The sequence below is a fragment of the Poecilia mexicana genome, unplaced genomic scaffold, assembly GCF_051168715.1.
Source record: "Poecilia mexicana isolate PSO_F unplaced genomic scaffold, ASM5116871v1 scaffold_22, whole genome shotgun sequence".
NCBI classification, from domain to species: Eukaryota; Metazoa; Chordata; class Actinopteri; order Cyprinodontiformes; family Poeciliidae; genus Poecilia; species Poecilia mexicana.
This window is the reverse complement of record NW_028263391.1, coordinates 6,697,166-6,717,649: the sequence shown is the minus strand read 5'-3', so window position 1 is coordinate 6,717,649 and position 20,484 is coordinate 6,697,166. Positions and strand designations below refer to the sequence as shown.

The 20,484-nt window shown below is 35.1% G+C and overlaps 2 protein-coding genes across 3 annotated transcripts; one reads left to right on the top strand and one right to left on the bottom strand.

Annotated features, from left to right (window-relative positions):
* Nucleotides 1-1,023: 1,023 nt before the first annotated feature.
* Nucleotides 1,024-5,233, top strand: ankrd66 (ankyrin repeat domain 66). The gene is made up of 3 exons (XM_014972649.2): nt 1,024-1,197; nt 2,826-3,054; nt 3,156-5,233. The coding sequence occupies exons 1-3, from the start codon at nt 1,059-1,061 to the stop codon at nt 3,310-3,312; spliced, it is 525 nt and encodes a 174-aa protein (XP_014828135.1). The 5' UTR covers nt 1,024-1,058; the 3' UTR covers nt 3,313-5,233.
* On the bottom strand, nt 3,073-16,686 carry adgrf3a (adhesion G protein-coupled receptor F3a). Of its 2 annotated transcripts, XM_088002317.1 has the most exons (17): nt 16,524-16,684; nt 14,765-14,816; nt 13,824-14,683; nt 13,534-13,686; nt 13,326-13,432; nt 13,183-13,241; nt 12,969-13,093; nt 12,147-12,362; nt 9,234-9,473; nt 8,981-9,133; nt 7,606-7,720; nt 7,372-7,456; nt 6,940-7,122; nt 5,228-6,553; nt 5,103-5,144; nt 4,169-4,204; nt 3,073-4,080 (listed from the first exon to the last, which is right to left on the bottom strand). In XM_088002317.1, the coding sequence occupies exons 3-17, from the start codon at nt 13,933-13,935 to the stop codon at nt 4,021-4,023; spliced, it is 3,012 nt and encodes a 1,003-aa protein (XP_087858443.1). In that variant the 5' UTR covers nt 13,936-14,683; nt 14,765-14,816; nt 16,524-16,684; the 3' UTR covers nt 3,073-4,020. The 2 variants fall into 2 exon arrangements, with proteins under 2 accessions (XP_087858443.1, XP_087858442.1); XM_088002316.1 differs by having other exon boundaries at nt 3,073-4,204; nt 16,524-16,686.
* Nucleotides 16,687-20,484: the final 3,798 nt, after the last annotated feature.

The following is a 20,484-nucleotide window of genomic DNA, read 5'->3' as shown; positions in this document are numbered from 1 at the left end:
TTAGCTCCATTCATCTTCCTATTAACTCTGCTCTGTCTCGGCTAATAGTTTTAGTGTTAGGATGATGAGTTCAGGATTATGTGCAGTTTTGGATCATTGCCACTGAGAAATTAGCATGCAGGTCAGAAATTTCAAATGATCAAAGCACTTTCTTCCACATTAATTCTCCCACATTAGATTGGTATTCTAAACCTTTGTCCCTCATCCTTGCAAGATCAACTCTTTTAATCTTTTAATACTCAGTTATATTTTAGCATTTTCAAATATATGTTCATTCATTTGAAAGCAAAGAAACTGCAAGTAGAATTTCCTATTCCTTTCTTAATCCCCTTGATGCTTCTGTTAATTGCAGTTATTGTCTGGCCTATTAGTTATAAATGTGACCGTCCACAACATGTCCTGGTGGTTTGTGGGTCCTGAGAAGCGGTTTAGTTTGCTTTTGCTTTGAACCCACTCTGTCTGGCCCTACTGATATGTCTTGGTCTTCATGATTCTGCCAACTAATGTTCTCTAACTTCCAAAACCTTCACTAAATGATTATATTTACATCGATATTGAAGTACCCACAAGTGTGCTTCATTTATGTGGCTTCTAGAGTCAATTGGTTGCATTATAGTGGGTGTCAAAAGTAAAGGAAGCTAAATACTTTTTTTTTCTTTTTGCAAAGTTATCTTTTTTCTATCTCTTTACATGTGTCACTCTTTATTGGTCCATCATAAAACCAAATGTATAAAAACTAAACTTATTTTTGTTACTTTCTCACAACTATGTAACAAAAATCTCAGCACATTAAAGATCAGCACAAAGGTTGAACCTTTCTCCACAAGCAAAAATGTCTACATTTATACATTTTTTCTCAATTTCACATGTTTTAATGTAGGCAGTCCTACACTATAAATCATTTAAAAGCGTCAGTCTTTTATTTCAGGCGCTTGACGCGTTTCAAATGCGCTGTTTCCTCTGGTCTGTCCAGCAGGTGGCACTATTCCCTTTCTCGTGCTCAGGTGAAGACTCCGCCATTTTGAATTCAGAAGTCGTTGCTGGGCAACTCCAGAAAAATGACAGAGCTGCACCAAGTGGTAGCAGCGGGGGATTATGAGAAGGTGAAGGAGATACTGAGGAATCCGAAATGCAATCCCAATAACAAAGACGTCGACTGGAGCTGTAAAACCCCTCTGCACTGGGCAGCAGCTAATGGTGGGCGTTTTAGAAGGAACTTCACCTTCTACCTCCAGGTCTTTTCTTCCTGCTGTCTCAAGTTACATTTGTCCTCGTTCTCTCTAGACGTACAACGGAGGAACTGAGACCCTTCTAGTTCTTTTCTCTTTTTCATGAAATGAATATAAAGATATCTTTTAGTATCTAAAGCTTGTCTTTTGTCTTGTCAACTTTAGTTGCATGGTAAACCCCTATTGTTTTGCTTTAAGATCTCAATCTATCAAAAAAAGAAACAATGCCTAGCACCTCAAGATGAAGACTGCCCAGGCATAACAATATGACCACTAACAGGTGAAGTGAATTGTTAGGAATGCAGTATACATTAGATTTTTGTTAGTATGTAAGCAGTACACTCTTGAAAGTTTTTATAGATATACAAGTATATTTAATCCTTCACAAGCATTAAATATTACAGTGCATCCAAAAAGTATTCACAGACGCATCCTGATATTGTTTTAAGAGTAAAAGAAAATATGAGTTACTATGAATACTCTGAATGCACTGCAGGACGGACCATCAAGCGGGTAAATTATGTATTTGATTGCAGATGAAATCAATATTAGAGATGCAGGGATGATAAAGACTCTTATTTTACCGACTGGCAGCCAGAAAACCCAAAGTTTTCCTTTGTTTCCCCTGGATATTAGAGTTTAAACATAATCTATGTTGCATAATAGTTTCACCTAAATGTCAGAAGTTGAGTTTAACTTTGCCACTGTAAATGTGCATTTTGGAGTAGTCTTTCATGCAATCACTGTTAATGCATTTTGCTGCTTGGTGGTTCTGCTTGAAAACAAGTTCAAATATTTTTGAAGTTCTCAAGATAGTTTTTAATTCCAACTACAATCTTCAAACTGACTTGCCTACAGCTAAGCAAATGTTTACAGTACATCCCCTTTATTCGTGTTTTCATACACATATTAGAAAAAAAGTGCAGTAGGAATGACAGATTGAAAAACAAAATTACAGTGTTAGATTAATCACTGCGCTCCATAACACCCAAAATAGTTAATGAAAAGGGTCTCAAATTTTCTCAAGTTCTTCTGCTACTGCTACTTATATGGGAACTGAATTTGGTTATTAACAGGGACAATGATATCTGTCAGTCTTGTGTTGCATTTACGTCCTTCACAAACGGGTCATCATTTTATGCTACAATGGTTTTGATTTCAGGGGTAATTTTAACGCCAAGATAACTTTAGTTTTCATTTACAGATAAAAATGGTTCTTAATGCAGAATTTTGCCCTTCTTTCAAATTGAAATGGTATGGAATTACTTTAATCTATTTAAATAGTAGTCTAAAACCTGTCCAAATGAGACAGTCTAGTGTATTAAATACAGAAAGGTTTAAGAAAAGGATAACAGAATCAACCTGTAAGGTTATCCTGCATTCTAGCTTTGTCCACATGAAGGATAAAGTGTGGTTTAATGTTTTCTAATTGCTACAAATGTCTTGCTTTCATTTTATTTAACCAATATCACTTCTCCAGTGGCTGGCGAAGTTATGAGATTCACCGTAAAACCATATCAGTTTGTGTTTACTGGACCAGATTTAAACCTGTTTTTTTATGTTTTAGAAAACTCTGTATTGCATTTTTTTTTTCAGGAGATACAGACATCGTCAAGATTCTCTTAGAGAACGGAGCCAATCCGTGTCTGAGGACAGTGCACGGATGGACCCCTGCCCATTATGCTGCAGAGTCCGGTCATCTGGCTGCACTGCGGATGCTGCACACCTTCCATGCACCAATGGACAAAGAGGACTGCTGTGGAGACAAACCCATAAGACTAGCCGAAATATACGGAAAAGAAGACTGCGTTCGATTCCTTAAAAAGTATGACACACAGCCCACTTTTCACCTATTTTTGCTTTATTATGAACAATCTTTACAAAAGTTTCTGATTTAATGTTGCAAATCTTTTTAATATGTTACAGAGCAGAGCTTGAGTACCAAGACTTCCGTGAGAAACTATGTGAAGAAGGTATTTTAAATGACTCGGATACGGAGTGGTTACAGCAAAGCAAAGATTATGAAGAAGACATTGCTTTTAGAACGAGGAGAAAATCTAAGTCTAGACTCAGCTTTCGCTAAAACATCACTTTGGCATGCAGGTCGAGTCTTTTGCTCCATTTCTCTTCAAATATATGAACTAAAACTTGAAGAATTCAATGTCAATCTGATCACAGCTGGTATTTATGTAAGCTGAGTTAACGCATTAAATCCTAAAGGTGCATACAGAACAAGTTCATGCGAAGGGTAACACAAAGAGGCTAAAAATAATTAACTATACATTTATAATTTTACTAACAACATTAATAAAAAAATCACATAAAAAAGTTACGGATGTCAAGAGTGGACGTTTTCAGCATATGCTTTCTCCCAGTGGTTTTCTCGAGAAAACCATTTCTAATCCAATCATCTTGTGATCATCTCAAGATCATAAGATGACTGGTGTGTGTCAAACCTGATTCCATCCTTCAAATACATGCCACATGTATTTGTACAACGGCACAAGCAAAGTTTGGTTTATCGAGATTAACTTGTTATCCCATGAGAACCATCAGGAAATTAACTCTATCTCCAGAAAACCATCAGGAAATTAACTCTATCTCCAGAAAACCAATGGGAAATTATATAGTTATTTCCAGAAACTGGAACATTAACCGGTTATCTCGAGAAAACCTTTGGGAAAAAGTATACATCCGCTCTCGGCCTCAGTAAAAAGTCAATGCACACTGTACATTTATTTTCAATGGCACATAAAAGTGATACTAGTTTCACATGTAGATGAAAATGGTTTCATTTCTTCCATGTCACCTCTGACTTAGAGGTGCTTTCACTGACACTAGATGCTGGAGCCTGGAGATCAGAGGAAAGAACAAATGGCAGTAAGACATATAAGAGAAACAGCCGTGGTATCATGCAATTGCAATTGCGGAGCACCTACTTTCTTCTTAATGTATCTCAGCAGAGCCTCACGAGTCTGTAGAAATTATGGTGAGAAAATCATTAAAATGGTTATCTGGCAGAAAAATGTCTATGATTAATCATGATAAAAGATGGCAGCTATCAGTACTGGCTTTTAACCATGTACACACCCTGTAAGAATTTCATGTTTTTGAACAACCTTAGTGGGCACCATTGCAAAATACTGAATTAATTTAATTTAAGCAAATCAGCATCCCACCGCATTATCCTTGACAAAACTACCAGTACAGCGAATTAACCCATAACTAGCATGATATACAGTACCACCATGCTTTACCATGGGTACAGTTCTTGTTTTGCTGTGTTTGTGTGTTAACTTACTTTTCAGACTGGTGGTCAAAAGCTCCACATGTTATGGATTTTTTAGTCTGGTTAGAAGGGGATTTACATGGACTTTCTGTCTTGCATCCAGCATATAGGAAATTGTAATAAGAACACAACCAGTTCACACCAGAAATGTTTGCAGCTTCTTCAGTATTACTGTTAAGGTTTACATGTTTTTGAACACTCTGGGTCTATTGCACTCTTCTCCAAATTATCATTTTGTGAGATTACCGTTTTTTTTGTTCACTAAAGGACGCATTACACAAAAGAGTAATTGCAGTCCAATGACACCTAGACATTATGTAGATGAATTAATTTCAGGGTGTGTCCACAAAGGCAATCAAAGAGTCATTTTTTCAGTTGAATAAACCACAATATGTCACATTAAAGGTGGAAAATGTAGTTTTTTCCTCTAGCATCTGGAATTTAAACAGGGGTGTATACATTGTACACTGTAGTCATATTAGGTCTTAACATTGCTGTAAACAACAGTTTAGACACATTTGTAGATCACACTGTGTAGCATCATTGAGCTGTATCATTATCTGGCTAGTTTCTCATTTCTTTACCATTCTGTCTCCGAAGCATGTGGTCAACAAAATGAAGAAGCCCTGGAATTGAAAGAGAGTGTACTTGTATTTCAAATACTTCAGCTTGTTTATGTGTTACATTGAATAAAATATTTTGACTGTACCTGGAATCCGTTGAGTATGGTGAAGATGTATTCGAATGCATATGCTGCGGGTCCGCTTGTGAGATCAAAAATCAAAATGGCAAATCCAAAGATCCACGTCACACCAAAAATTGGGGTCAGTAGGATAATGGATCTCACAACAGTTTTGGCTGCTGCTTTCTCCTTTTCTGGTGAAATGTCGGTTTTTTGGTGTATTTCTGAGTGGTGGCTTACGAGCTTCATGATAACCACAAGCATTGAGAACACATTAATGAAAACAATTGCTCCCACTGGAATGATAAACGTATAAAAAGTGCCTTTAAAAAGTCCACCATAAACCAGCCAGCAGGTCTTCCTGAAGTAATATACCCCCTCAGCTCCACCGTTGCAGGTAAGAAACGTGACAAAGACTATGATCAAGGGGATGGCGTAGCCTACAACCAACGAGAACCTCAGATAGTTTGCCCTGCTCACCTTATGGAACAAAAACACTGCCTGATGAAGAAGTGTGGCGCTCAAACAAAACGTCCAAAAGAACATAGCCAGATAGCAGAAATGCTTCAGCACCGCAGAGGTTCGACACCAAAGGTCTGAAATACTCTCTGGGTTGGAAGAAGATGCCAAAAAGCAGAGGTTACCGATCAGCAAGCACAGACAAATGTTCACATGGGCAGTGTGGCGTAAATATAATGTACTCGTCTTGACTACGTCGCTCCAGACTATCAGTTCTATCACAAGAGTGACAACGAGTGACAACACTGATACTGACAGAGCTACATAAGTTACATAAGTTAAACCAGGGACTTCCAGGGGCTCCTTGGACAGTAGCAATGCAAATGAGGAAAAATGATGACACTCGCAGCTGCCCTCGTCTGAGGGACCCCCCCATTTACATCCCTCTGATGAAAACTTGTGGTTTGTAGTGTCCCAATACACACATTTTAGCTGAAAATTACGAGGTCTTGGTTTGATCATTTCAAACTTTATGGAAATGTCACTTGCGTTTTCTGCAGTTGCGGAAACAATGATACTGTTGACCTCTGATTTATTGTCAAGATGGGGCAAATATTTATCCAGTTGTTTGAATGCAGTTGTTTTCACATTCACTCCACCTGGAACTGAAACTGTGACATTGAAAACATTGATTTTGCAGTTGGATGTATTGCACAAATCCACTTGCAGATTTTCCCTCCTAGTCCCCACAGTCAGATTTGATATTTTAATTAAATTCTCAACAGAAATCATGAATCTCTCAGCCATTGAAAGTGAGGAGTTGTCAGTAGTGCCTTCATTCCATGACTCTTCAAGACTTTTATTCAGCAAATGACTGGATGAGTATAGATAATTCTGAAAAAAAAAAAGCAGAATCACAGGTCATTTTCTAGAAGATGGTTGTGACATGTAAGAAGTGTCATTTTATGGCATTAGGAATTTGAAGTTTAGTGAAAACTCTTTAATTGAATAAAGATGCATAAATTGTCTGGATTACTACATTGAAAAAGGCTATTTCTTAGAAAAAACAATTGTTTGGTGACATTTAACTTTTTTCTAAAAAGCTTTGAGTTGGCTGAAAGCTTAGTTGGAAACTGCTTTATTAGCCATCATGGTTTCTTTTAACCTTAACACTGTTTAATATATCAGTGAATTTGTAATGAAATAAACCTTTTAATAAAGTTATGAAAGCATACTGATTATGTCTTAATTCATAAAAATCAAGATGCTTTGATACTCACTTCTATTGCTGAATCATTTGTAATAGTACTTAAATTTAACTTGTCATTCATGGTGGTAAATACTGTGACCGATGTATTTATGTTGGCATAACCAGGTAATTTTGATGTCTTTGTGACCTGTACAAAGCGTTCAAATACTATTGCAGCATTTGACTCCAGTTTGCCAAGTCCAATGTCACTAATCTGAAAAAACAATAAATATGAAAGTTATTATAGTTTATTCTACAGCAACTTCTTAAATCTGCAAGCTGAAGTATATTATTATACTGGAATAATTGTTATTATAGTAACAATTGGAATAATTGTTATAGTAACAATTCGTATTTACAGTAATTCCATAAAAATACAAAAGTTGAAAGAATATTTAAGTATACTGTACTACTCATTTCTGTACAATGACAGGCAATTAATATGATAGTAAAGTTCACATACTTCAGCTGTTTCCAGCACACTAGCGAGCTCCTTTTCAACACATTCTGAAACCTCTTCCTTCCATATCCCTTCCCGGTCATTTTCCCTGAAAGTATTAAATGAACATTAATGAAACCAGTCAGCACAAAAATTAAATGTTATATAAATGTTTCATTAGTTAAATAAACCATGAATTGTGTTTTTCAAAGTTAGAGGAAACAAATGTTAAATGATAGTGAAGAGTTCAAATCTCACCCAAGTGAACACTTTCGCTTTCTTGTTCCAGCTTTATCCTTGCATTTTATTTCTGCAGTAAAGCCGGCCTTGGTGTTTGCCCATTCACCTTCCGCTGAACAGTAGCTGTCTTTAGCTGTTTAGTACAAATTTAAAAAATCATTTAGAACAAAAACTAAGCAGAGCAAAACTCCAACTTTAAAAATGTTCTTGTGAAAAATGCAAAAAGTATCACATTAACTTTTAAACAGTTTCTTTTGAATCATATGATTGAGGGTGATTTTGTATAAATTCTCTAAGCTGTATTCACTCCAGCAACTTGGACTGTATGGCTCTTCACTCTTCCTCCAAATTCCAAGATCTTGTATTTCAAATTACATGTAAAATTTACTTTGATTTGAAAGGAGGACTTTGGACCACTGAAAAACCGTCCGGTTTATTTCCTGCTTCGTCTCAGGCTCAGCATTTGCTGAAATCATGGCATGTGACAGCTTTAGCCCTGGATATGTGCTGTGGCTCTTAAAGCTTCAACTTCAGCTGCCGTGCATGCCTCATCTCTTTACCATAAACTCTTGAATGGGCTCTCAACATATAGATATTCATGTGGCATTTTTTTCCCTCTATTTAACTTTAACATAGTAAGTGTGCAGACAAGACTCTATAGACAGCTAGCTTCTTTCGCAATTATCTTTTTCTGCCTAATCTCCTTGTGTAGGGTGTCACTGACTGCTGGATATCTGTCACCCAGCAGTCTTCTTCTTGAATGTCCAGACTGTGATGCGTTTCTAATATTTCTTTTATTAAACTTATATAATATTATTTCCAGAAGACCAGATGTCTTGAGTTTAATTTTCTGAGACATAATCATCAAAACACTTGAAATATATCAAGCAAATGTTCACATTTTTTAAATTGAAGTACCGAAATAAACTACATTTTCTGTGATATTCTGAATTACTCTCAAAGTACTTCTCTATCAGATACATGACTGGTCAGAATTGATTACACTGAATTGAAAGTGCCCAAATGTTTGATTCCACTTGCATTTCCATCATTTCAGAAGTTAAATGGCCTGTACTTGTGTAGCACTTTATCAAGCCTAGAGGACCCCAAAGTGCTTCACACTACATTCAGTCATTCATCCATTTACATGCTGATGGTGGCATCACCGGTTCCACTGGGCTCTCTGGACACCACTAGCAGGCAAGGCTAGTAGTGGTGTCTTGCCCAAGGACAGAATGACAGAGGCAGAATCGAACCGGCAACCCACCGATTGTGAGACAAACTACTACCACTGTTGCCACCAAATTAAAAAAAATGCTTTTTCATTGCAGTAAAGAACATACAATACATTGTATCAAATAAAACGGCATCATTATCTCAAACTGATACTTACGATAAATGACTTCGACCTTCATAGATGCACCATAAGTTTGGTTGCACTCATTAGTAAAGTTGCAATATACCAGTGGAGAACCTGTGGAAGAGCTGTCCCCTCCTGACTTACAGTTAACTACTTTATCAGCTGAATAAATCAGTTTGTCTCCCTCTGTGAAAATGACATAAACAGGACAAGTATTACAAGAATAAATTCAGTTAGGAGATGGTTCAAAACGCAAACATGAATAACACTAGTAAAAGGTTCCTACCTGGAGTCATGGGTTTTTCAATGGCACCTTCTTGCCAGCTCACACTGTACTTTTCAGTGGTATTCTTTATCTCACACTTCACTTTCACAACAAAAACAGTTGAATCTGTCTTACACAAGGGAAATGCTGGATCTGCGGAAATGTCGATCTTTGGTTTGAGGCATATATCCATTGTAGCGTTGGCTTTATGGTTTATAGTTATTTGATCTTCTTGTTCAACAAAAAGACATATGTACTCTCCTGAGGAAGGAAGAACATGGAGGGCTCAAACAGAGGCAAAAGGTATGAAATATATTTCATGGGATTAGACAACCATTATGTGATAAATGCTCAGTCAACAGACTAATTTTCTTTTCCTGTTGTTTTCCAAGTACAATTCTGACAAATAACACTGTGATGGACCCCGGGTAAGTAGTTGTGCTGTATATTGCTGCTCTAAAAATGGTGAACACTCCCCATTTCTCTTAACACTGAGAAGTTGGATCTTTGCCCCACCACACACGAGCAAAAACAATGAGGATTATGAGTTGTGAACTTTCTCATGTAAGTAGTATATAACTGATATGTACATGTGTATTTTTCATTTATTATTATTTCAATAATCCTGCTTATGGCAATAACAACACATACTGTGTTAGACCTTAGTTCAGTACTTCGCAAAGCTGAAGTCTGAGCTGTGAACCAAGAAGTATTGGCTCTGGAGATCCTCTACAAAAATGTTACTAAATTGAAAAACATAATAATTGATTAAGCTAATTTGTGTTGTCAATGAAGTATTGCAAACTCATAAAATACCCTGACTCAGAAGTTGAAAGATTTCATAACCACTGCATTAGTCTATAAAACTGCATGTTTTTTACATGTAAATTCTGTTCTCTGAGGACAAAATCCAGTGGCTTGCAAAAGGGGGCTGAATGCTTTTGCACACTGCAATCAAATATATTGAAAAAAATATGGAAAAGTTCAAAGGGTATGAATACTTTTGCAAGCCACTGTAGAAGTGCATGTTTGGGGTTTGTACTTCAGCTATTGGAGAGGCCTGGGGGTCCTCCTTATCATTTAACTCTGGAGGAGCTGCAGAAAATCCACTGCTCAGCTTGGATGTCTGACAGTACACTCCTCAAATATGGAGTTTATGAAGGAAAAATAAAATACATTTGTTCTTTTGGCAGTTTGCCACAAGTCAAGTAGGAGACACTGGAAACATGTTTGGTGTCACTGGGCAGGTGACACCGAATTGTAACCTATTGCCCTACAGGCAAAATGCTGTATATAGTGAAAAACACTTTTCCCCACTCTGAAACACTACAGTAGTATTGTCAAGCTTTTCTGCTAAAAGGGACAGATGGACAGAGGTAGATACACAGCAATAATGGGAGAAACTAGAACGGAGCTGAAATGTTTTACATCAAAGCATATTCATCTGTTAGAATTAGGGATGCATGATAGTTATTGATCCGGCAACAAGAAATTAAATTCTTATGTGTCCATTATCATAATGAATAGCATTGATAAAATGTTTGGGTGTTTGTCTTTTTTTTCCTGAGCCCTTCTACTCCTCCTGCATGAGACCTGCACTGAGTTAAAGTGGCGTCAGTATAATTGGAGAAAATTTTTTTGACTGCAAATAAACAATTTTAAAATTCGTCAGAAAACAGTTAAAAAAATAATAAATCAACTATCCCAGAGTGTTACACGCAAACAAGAGAAATATAAACATAAAAGGTCCGAATGACTCCCAAGTTGGAACTTCCAACACCAAGTGAATGCAGCCCAGGTAAACAGAGAACATAACAAGCGTTAAGTTTGGAGCAGTGGTTCTTAACCTGGGTTCTACACATGAATACAAGAACACAATGCTTGCTGAATTCAGGGTGAAACGATCCAGTTTTGATGAAAGGGCCACTCTGCCTGCTCTTGGATTTGTACCCGTTAACAAACCGATGCTTACAGCATCGTATGAAGTTTTGGGCAATATTCTGGTCCCAAAAAAGTATTTTGTGGATTCAAAATGACAAAAAACAAATTAAATTTAAAATAAAATAAAAAAAAATAAGTTATTAAAAAATTTTTAATTCTTTGAAAAAATCCAACTTTATTTTTAATAAGTAAAATAGTAAAAAAATATTTTGGGGGCTGAAATTCTTTTATGGGGCTGAAATATTTTGGGGGGGCCAGAATAAAGTAATACCGTAACTTGTTATGAGTTCATGGTTTTGTTCTTTGAGCAAGGTGATTTTCATGCATGGCTTATTTTGTGCACCAGTAAAAAGAAAGTAATTTGGAAAAGAGAAATCATATTTTATTTATCACTAAAGAAGGGTTCAGTGAAAGCACATATGAAACTGGTGGGTTTGGTACCTCAAAGAAGGTTAAGAACCACTGGTTTGGAGGCTCTTTTAAGGTTTCAGAGGAAAACGATACGCTGACTTTGGTTAACAAATGTTGAGAGACAGTTTGGCGAGGACAAAAACAACACGACTTTTAACACGTCAAATCTGATCAGTCAACTTAAACACAAGCCATTGCTTTGGTGGAGAATTCAAAGTATTTGCGAATGCCCAGGATGCTAACGACGTTAGCAATAAGCCAGCAGGACTCAAATTCATTGGTGAAGCTTTTCACAAAACAAGGCATTTAGAACGAGAAAACTATTGGTTATTGGTATTGGGTTTTTTTTTGTTTTTTAAAGTTATTGTGTATCTGTATGTAGAATGGTCTAGTCAAACTCAAAAGCTAAACACAATTAAAGACTTAAAGAATTGTTCACAGATACTACCCATTCAGTCTGACTAAGCTTGAATTGTTATGAAAGGATGACTGAACAAAATGACAATACTAAATGGATTGTGAACATTTTGCAAGGTATTGTGGGCCAAATGATCTGAAATGTTGTGGTTTTAACAAACTTACCTTGCCAGAGTTCGCTAACATGTTCAATCGTGACTGTACTTATTTTTTCTTCGTCTGTTACTGTTGAGATGCTGCCATTAGTTATGAGAAACTCTCCATCTTTTCTTTGCAGATTCCAATTTGGTTTGGCATTAAGCTGTCTCTCAGTTTTACAAATAACAACAGTTTTGTCGTCATATGGCACTGATGTCTTTGATATATCCAAAGTGACAATGCCTGTGAATTTAAAAAGTTTACAACTTTAAAAAGTTTACACAGGAGTTTATGATCTTAAAAAATGAGGCTGTAATATTTTTTTTCCTCTAAAATGCAATTGAAGAAAAAAAACTAGTCTGTTAAATAAAATTCTTACAATTTTCTTTTAAAGCTATAATAAAGAGGTAGCATTAGCATCACCCTGTAAAGTGATAGCTTATTAGAACACTTTGCATTTATTTCAGAATTATTGTAGGTTTTAGAAAACCTTATTAGCCTCATATAAAGTTCAGGAGGCTTTAGCAGGATGGAAACTGGTCAAGGTGAGGGCTGTTGAATAAAGAAATGTGATAAAGTGATAATTTCAGGGTGTGTATACTTATGCAGCCTTCTTTTTGCACCATTTACTTTTAAAATTTATTTAGCACAATTAATATTATATAAAAAGTTGAAGAGGTTTCTTAACTTTACTATCTTATTTTTCCACCATAGTAAAATTACATTTTAACTTTAGTGTGAAAGTCTTTAAAAAAAATCACTGCAAGTCATTGAAGAAACAAAACAGGATGTAAAGTTATTGTGAAATGTAACTTTAATATGAATCCAACCGGTGAAATATATAATTACCTTTAGTCTCCAAAGTCATTTTGCCTGTTAGAGCGTTTGTCAGAGCTGTAGATTTATTAAACAGTTCTCCCGAACTAACGTCAGAGACGATCTTCATTGTAAAATCAACAATAACGCTCCCAACACTTTAGTGAAAAACAAAATCAAAAAATAATTTTAAACATTTAAAAAAATCAATGCGTGCAGATTTTTTTATTATTAGGGAAGAAAGTACCTGAATTGTGTTATTGCTAAACTGTCAAATCCTCTTATTTTACTGTATTCGATTTTCATCTAAAAAGACATTATCTGCATTATTTATGGATTTCTAAATGTATTAAATTAATAATTATCTTAATTATGGAAATTATTTTTTACCTTATTTAACAGACCATTATGGCAAACCTTATATGTGCCTGAGTTCTTATCTGTCAGACAAGATTCAAATTCATCTCCCTCCAGAGTGAATCTCCCTGTGATATCAACTGTTAAGAACAAAATGTAGAAGGTTACAGAGCATCAACCCTTTCTCCACACATGTACAGTTTAAAATGTTTGGTTAAATGAGCAGTAAAAGTCCACATGCCTGCACTGCTTAGAGTGCACATTGAATTAGAGTCAGCCTTGAGGGTGCAGTTCATCTCATCACAATCTACCCCTGTGAGACGAACTTCATCACTCCATTTGTGGTCTGGTTTGCATTTACATGTTTTGTTACCGTCGTTGTTTTCTTTACATTCTTATTGGGGGTGAAAGAAACACACAATCATAAAACAAACAAAAAAACTGAAGAAACAAAGTTTTATCGACTTGGTTTTCTGGAACTGACAAATTTAAAAGTACAGTACTTTGAATCTTCCTTTGTTTCTTTCTTACCTGTGGTCATTGTAACGTCCTCGATGCTCAAGTTGCCTTTCACATTAAAGTTCAGCTTCGAAGTGATCTTATCAACTGCACTTCTGTCTATTTTCAGTTTAGCATAATACATCTGTGTTGAGTTCTCTGAAACTTTCAAAGAGAAACTGAAACATTAATTGATGCTTAAAGGTGCAGTATGTAACTTTTATGAAGAACATACTTTTTTTACAAATTTGTTAAAATGTGTCCTGTTAGTATAATATGAGACAGATAATCTGTGAAAAGATCAATCTCTTCCACCTCTTCCATGAGCTACTATTGACATCTAAAGAAATGCATCACTCCTGACCAAAAAACAACCAATCAGAACCAGGAGGAGGGTCTTAGCGCTGTCACTCAACTTCACATACTTGCTAATAAAAATGTGCGAAAGGCAGAGAAACAACTTACAGGAAAACCATTTATCCGCCAGCATTAGTGGCTACGCTAACTAGCCTTAGCATTCACAACTTTCCCTGATAGCTGCAGCTTAGCAGAGAGCAAGAGGGAATAGGAAAGGGATGAGCAGCGCCACACGACATTGTGATTGACAGCGCTAAGACCCGCCTCCTGGCTCTGGCTATTTCTAGTTAGCACTGGGAGCAACGGGAGAAGTCAGAGGAGCTTGATTTTTTGACAGATTATCTGTATCATACTATTCTGCCATGACATGGTGACACTTTCAACAAGTATGTAAAAAATAATTTTATACAAGTTTCATACGGCAGCTTTAAAGTAAAGAGCACCCCCAGTTGGTAACCTGTGAAGCCTTTACCATCATCACCAACAACCAGTGAAACAGAAGCTTTAAAGAAATACTCTTTACCTGTTACAGAGGTCTACAAAGGAAAAAAAACAATTTTATTAAATCTGATGTTTTCATTTTAATTTTTAGTATCTTTTTGTGGAATATGACAAACCTGACAGTTTAGACTCAGTATGTAGAGAAATATGAAGACCCACATCTTGATCCTGTAAAAAATTTTTTTTAATTAATTCACTGGATTGTAAAACTTTACCAAGTAAAACTCTGATTGTTTGGATCATGTTCCTGTGTCATACCTAGACCTGTCATGGCAACAGATTTTGCTGGACGATAAATTGTCCCAGGAATTATTGCAATAAACGATAATATTGTTGCTTTGAAACCTTTTTCAGATAATATAACGCAAGAACACATTCTCAATGATCAATAAACGTTAACTTCTAATGAACATTTAACACTGGACTGAGAGATATCTTAAATATCCAAAATAAATAAACAAAAACAACACAAAAAACAACAAAAAAAGAATTATGAAGCCTCTGTAAACAAAATTGTCCTTCAAAAAACGGGTTAGTTGAGACCAAAGCACCAGACTGAAGACTTTGTCATTAAATCTTTGGCATAAAAAGAGAGAGAAAAGAGAAAGATGATAAATCGTTGGAAAATATTGAGATTTTTTCAATTTATCATGCGATTAATTGATTTATTGCTTATTGCGACAGGCCTATTGTGCCATCGTCCATCATCCCAGTGTAAAGGTGATGTTTCTCTGCACTGAAAACAGTCAGAGGGAAAAGCTTAGGCATCTGATAAGTAAACTTCCTTTTGCTCGTTTTTTAGTATCTCTCACAGGGAGGAAAACCAAAAGATCCAGAATTTACTGGAGGGACTTATGTGAAAGTTCTGACTTAGAAACAACTCAGGTTTTCCCAGGATGGGCTGGGACAAGGATGTCTGCCTTACACTTGTGGATCTGTAATCCTGTGACCCAATTTTATTTGTAATCCTTCCTACTTACACGGATAAATGCTTCATTCAAAAAAAAGACAGAAAAACAACTAATTAAATATTGTAGAAAGTTGCAAAAGTGACCATAGATATGGCTGAGCTGATCTAGATTTAAAATAATTGACTGCAGTTGTATGTTAATAGGACGACTGGGTGTGACGCACAGGAACACTGCAGGCCATAAATAAGAACATATAAAACTAAAATTCACTTTTTATATCTAATTTCAAATAAGTTTCACAGTATTTTCTGTATTTAAAGAGTTAAAACAATAAAGCTATTAAAATAGTAAATGTTACATTATTTTTGTGTCGTTTTTATTAAAATTATAAAACTGCAATGCTATTACAAAAATCTTGTACAAAGAATTGTGGACCTTAAATGTCCCTATTTAGCAAAAACACACAAAACTACAATATTTAACAACTATAATTATTTTGTTAATGTGAGTCTTCTTATAGACATGTTACATTTGGATTTGTTTTTTATGGATCATAATTCTAGAATGCATTTACATCTCTTATATATAATCATAATTGGTCTTATTGTCAACATCAGGAGTAATGCTTATTTACAGATAAACACATGAAACTGGTCACATCATTGAATCAGACACTTCATCCGTGTTGCACAAATTGTATATTTTTATTTTTAGAGTGGACAAATTCAAATGAATCTCTTTTATTGCTAAAACTATTTTAAAAAATACACATACTGACGTTTATGGCGTTAGAGGCAAGAGGTTTTTGTGTTATGTTTAAAAAAATTCAAAATATGCAGCGCACTGAATGCGTCATCAAAACCATATTTAATTAATTGCTTTCATCATTAAAAACATAAAAACCTAAGACAGTCTACAACTAAATAATTGCATATATATTTATTATGAAAAAAGATGAGCTCACCTGTGTTTTCTTGACGCACATCAGTGAACCTTGTGAACCTTCACAGCAGCAAACTGGCCGAAAAAAAGTAGCCGTCCAGTGAAAAAGCCAGTTTTCACACCAGGGTTTATGGAGGACATGCAAACAAAAATGGCTCCAGCGACACTTTAATTTGACTGTCAAATCAGATTACAGACAGTTCTTTGTTTTATCATGCCATCTCGATGGATCTGTAGCTGTTATGAAATAAAGTATTATATTTCAGGTATTTTTCCCTCCTTTAAAAAAATAAAAGACAGCACGAAGTTATTTTATTAGTTTAAAGAGTAAGCTATACATGTTATGTAGCCAGTATTAAATACTCTAAAATGTACACAGCTTAGTTTGTACCATAACAGATGTAACACCTGCAATTAAGACTCTTTTGTGTTTTCTCTATGTCAAATCTAGACTTTAATACAAGGTATTTAAATTGTGATGAGGAAGGGTTGAAAAACCAACAGTAATTTTAAATACACTTATCAAAATGCATTAAAACCAAATAAAACATGAGAAAGATTCTATAGGCAGAGCAATTAAATAAAACAATTTATAAACAATGAATGTTTCAGACGCTTTACATACGCACTTAAAAGTATTTACATCCAGTTATCTCCTTTTGCAACACCACAGGAAGACTATTTTACTTTGCTTTTCACAGAGCTATGAATCTGGGTTTAGGCAGAATGAATCCCAAGTAAATTATTCTAATTCATAATATTAAATTTTCTACACACCTAATATTTTAAAGCAGACAAACAAATGGAGTTAATATTCCTTGAAAACAATGTGATAGTAATTTAATTTACCTCTAAATAAGAATTTGAAAAGCCGCGGTGCGTGGCCATATTTTTCTCGTACTGTAGTTAGCCTGGCATAGGACGAAGAAATGGGAGTTCATTTTTAGTCACATTTTCCACTTTGTTACTCATTTAAAATGTCAGTGTCAAACTATATATTTAGTTAGATAAATATTAAATTTACAAACTATCTAGCTCTAAAATAGATATTCAGTTAGCTAGCTAGCTATATATTTAGCTTCAAACCAAATATTGAGTTGGCTTATTAACTAGCTAAGTAATAGATTGATTAACTAGTTTGTTAATAAAACTATTAATTTAATTTAGTTAACAGCCTCAAAATAAATATTTACTTCGTATGCTAAATATTTAGTTTGAAGCTAAATATTTAGCTTACAAAGTGAACATTTAGTTTCGGTATGCAAATTCACTTACCCATAACCTTGCAAAGTCTTGTGAACCTTCAAATAAATTCCTACCGGCGTGACTGCCTAACTTGTATCTCTTCATTGTTGTTTCTTTTCCTAGCGATATGTTCAACATTTCAGCTTAAACCATCAAATGAGCCGTTTTACTGGCTACGAACGTTTACAGCCAAGACGCAGGTTTTATTTTGATAGTCCACTTCCGGGCTTCGCCGCGTGAATTTGCACTTTCGCTAACTATTTAGCTTTGAGCTAAATATCTAGTTTCCTTATTAAATGTTTAGTTTGAAATTGTGACATTTATAAATGAGCTAAAATACTGTGAATAAAATACTGTGAAAAATTAACACAATTTTTCCATTAAAATGGGATTAATTTTTTGGGGGGGCAAACATAAAATTAACTACTTTAGGTTCGTTCAGACTGTCAATATCTACAGAGAAAACGGAAACACTATTTTTGCACTAACTTGCTGGGGGTTCGTGTTGACCACGCAGACTTAAAAATCAAACAATATCAGAAAAATTTTACAACTATTAATTCTGAATTGTATTAGCTGTGGTTCTATCACCTTTAAAAATTCTCATATGAAAATGTTCCACCAAAAACACAGACTAATTTGAATAAAAGAGGATTTATTTTAACCACACCTATGATATGGATCAGTGTGCCAACTTGGAGAGAATCTGAAAGTTGAATTGTAAAAAGAATATCCAAAGAAATCCGAAAACAGCACCTGTATAAGTGTACAAACAGTGAACACACAATTTCCTATTTATTGTGACTATACCTCATATACCAGGTACGGATTACACAGTCTTCTCTTAAACATTTGACAATGTTTAAGTCCCTGTTCTAAACTGAACTCTGCTGTTTTTCTGTAGTTTGTTAGGACCTGGTCCACATCTAAAGAACTGTACTTGGGTATCTCTATGCTAAAGTTCAAAACATTTAGTTATAAGGACACACTTTTTCCAATGACATCATCAAATATCAGTTATGAGACTCAGAAAAGTGGTAAAGGTTTATTCAAGTAGGAGTTACTTTATTTAAATATTTAAATTCTAACATTTCAGAGTCAAACATTAACCTTGAAGGTTAATGTTTAACCCGATTACTCAGAAATTTGCACCATCTAATCAAGTTTAACCAAATGTCTGAGGGATCTTTATATTGAGTCCTGTCACTGGATCGTTTCCAATTTGTACAACATCTAACAATGTTTTTATTTGGCACTGATCAATTAGTCATCAATTTTAAACAGGTTTCTATTTTAATAGAGTTTATTTTGGTTTTAAATAATGATGGTAATGCAGCTTTGTAAAATTTTGCAATTAGTTTATGGTTTCTTGTCATCTTTAACTGTCTGAACATATCAGCCTCTCACAGGGTTGGTGTTTATTTGAATTTCTAGGTAGTCCTTACTGTGCCTTGTGGAAACTGTTGCAGAACAGCAAATAGTGGTTTTGCATATTAGTCCTGTTCTTTGTACCATCAATACACAGCATGTTTGACAAAAACACAGTTCATTTTACACAAAGTAACATTACAGCTAAATTAACATTAGGGACATTTGTCAGTTAAGTGATGCAAAAGACCTGAACACACACACACATCATCAGTAATTACATGTACACTGAAACATTTCTGGTTCGTGAGATGTGTGGAAAAGTGTTAAGATTTTAGATTAATGATAAATTCCTATCAATGACATTTGAAAACCCTATAAACAGTCTCTACTGTCAGAATGATTATTTGAACTATTTCTTCCACTGCTGGCATCTGCAGATTTTAGCTAATCATATTTAAGATTTAACATAATTTTTAATGTCAGTTTGAATTAAATTCAAGTCTTAAAAAAAATCATAAATATAAGGGGTCCTGCTGGTTCATATCAGTTGACAACAGAAGTGAGATGATGGCAACTACTGACGCATTTGCACTTTAATGACAGACGCAAAAAGCAAGCTAGTTAGCAAAATCAGCTAGCTACCACCCGCCTCGAGTCACAGAATGCGCGCGACTCAAACCTTTGAATGACAGAAAAGTCTCGTGAGAAAAAAACAACATTCATACAAGACTGAACAGCCCTGATGCAACAAAACTTAACCTGCAATTAGCGCCAACTGATATTTCAAAGCCATAATTTTATAGACATGACTTTAAGACTTTTTAGAATGCGAAGAGAAACCCAGAGCTCTGATAAAGAGCCACAGAAATGCCTAAAAAGAATTAAAATAAGTTGTAAATATTTTTCCAAATTCACAATAAAAATGACAATTTTTTCTACTAAAATCTTAAGTTTATATTGCCCACATTTGCTCCGTAGTGTGGGTGAAGGGCCACTGATTGCACACCCACGTTGTATGCAAACTAAAATTTGAACACATTTTGACAAAAATGTCAGTCATTCTGCTTTTGGGTTGTTGAGACTGTTCCCTGAACATAAAGAAACCTTTTACTGAAACCTTTTAGCTGCACGCAGTAGAATACATTTGACTACTCTTTATGCTTTGAAACATTACTTCATAGAATTTCATTGTGTATATTTGCATTACCAATGTGAGAAAACGTAGGTCCCTTTACAAAGCAGTTGTGTAAAAAGGTTCAAGCAGCATAAATCAAAATGCTTAAGTCCCTCGTACTGAATGGACGTAAAGACTCTTAAGACTTTTTGTCGGTGTTCCACAAAATGTAGATTACAATGAGTATTTTTTA

What these genes read in the sequence shown, in the direction of transcription:
- adgrf3a (XM_088002316.1), bottom strand. Translation starts at nt 13,935, where the DNA reads ATGTATTATGCTAAACTGAAAATAGACAGAAGTGCAGTTGATAAGATC. An exon ending in TGAAAAACCCATGACTCCAG is followed by an intron (nt 9,134 to 9,233) that starts GTAGGAACCTTT and finishes TCATTTTCACAG; the next exon opens with AGGGAGACAAACTGATTTAT. An exon ending in CATGCTTCGGAGACAGAATG is followed by an intron (nt 4,205 to 5,102) that starts GTAAAGAAATGA and finishes TAATTTCTACAG; the next exon opens with ACTCGTGAGGCTCTGCTGAG.
- ankrd66 (XM_014972649.2), top strand. Translation starts at nt 1,059, where the DNA reads ATGACAGAGCTGCACCAAGTGGTAGCAGCGGGGGATTATGAGAAGGTG. An exon ending in GCACTGGGCAGCAGCTAATG is followed by an intron (nt 1,198 to 2,825) that starts GTGGGCGTTTTA and finishes TTTTTTTTTCAG; the next exon opens with GAGATACAGACATCGTCAAG. An exon ending in TGCGTTCGATTCCTTAAAAA is followed by an intron (nt 3,055 to 3,155) that starts GTATGACACACA and finishes AATATGTTACAG; the next exon opens with AGCAGAGCTTGAGTACCAAG.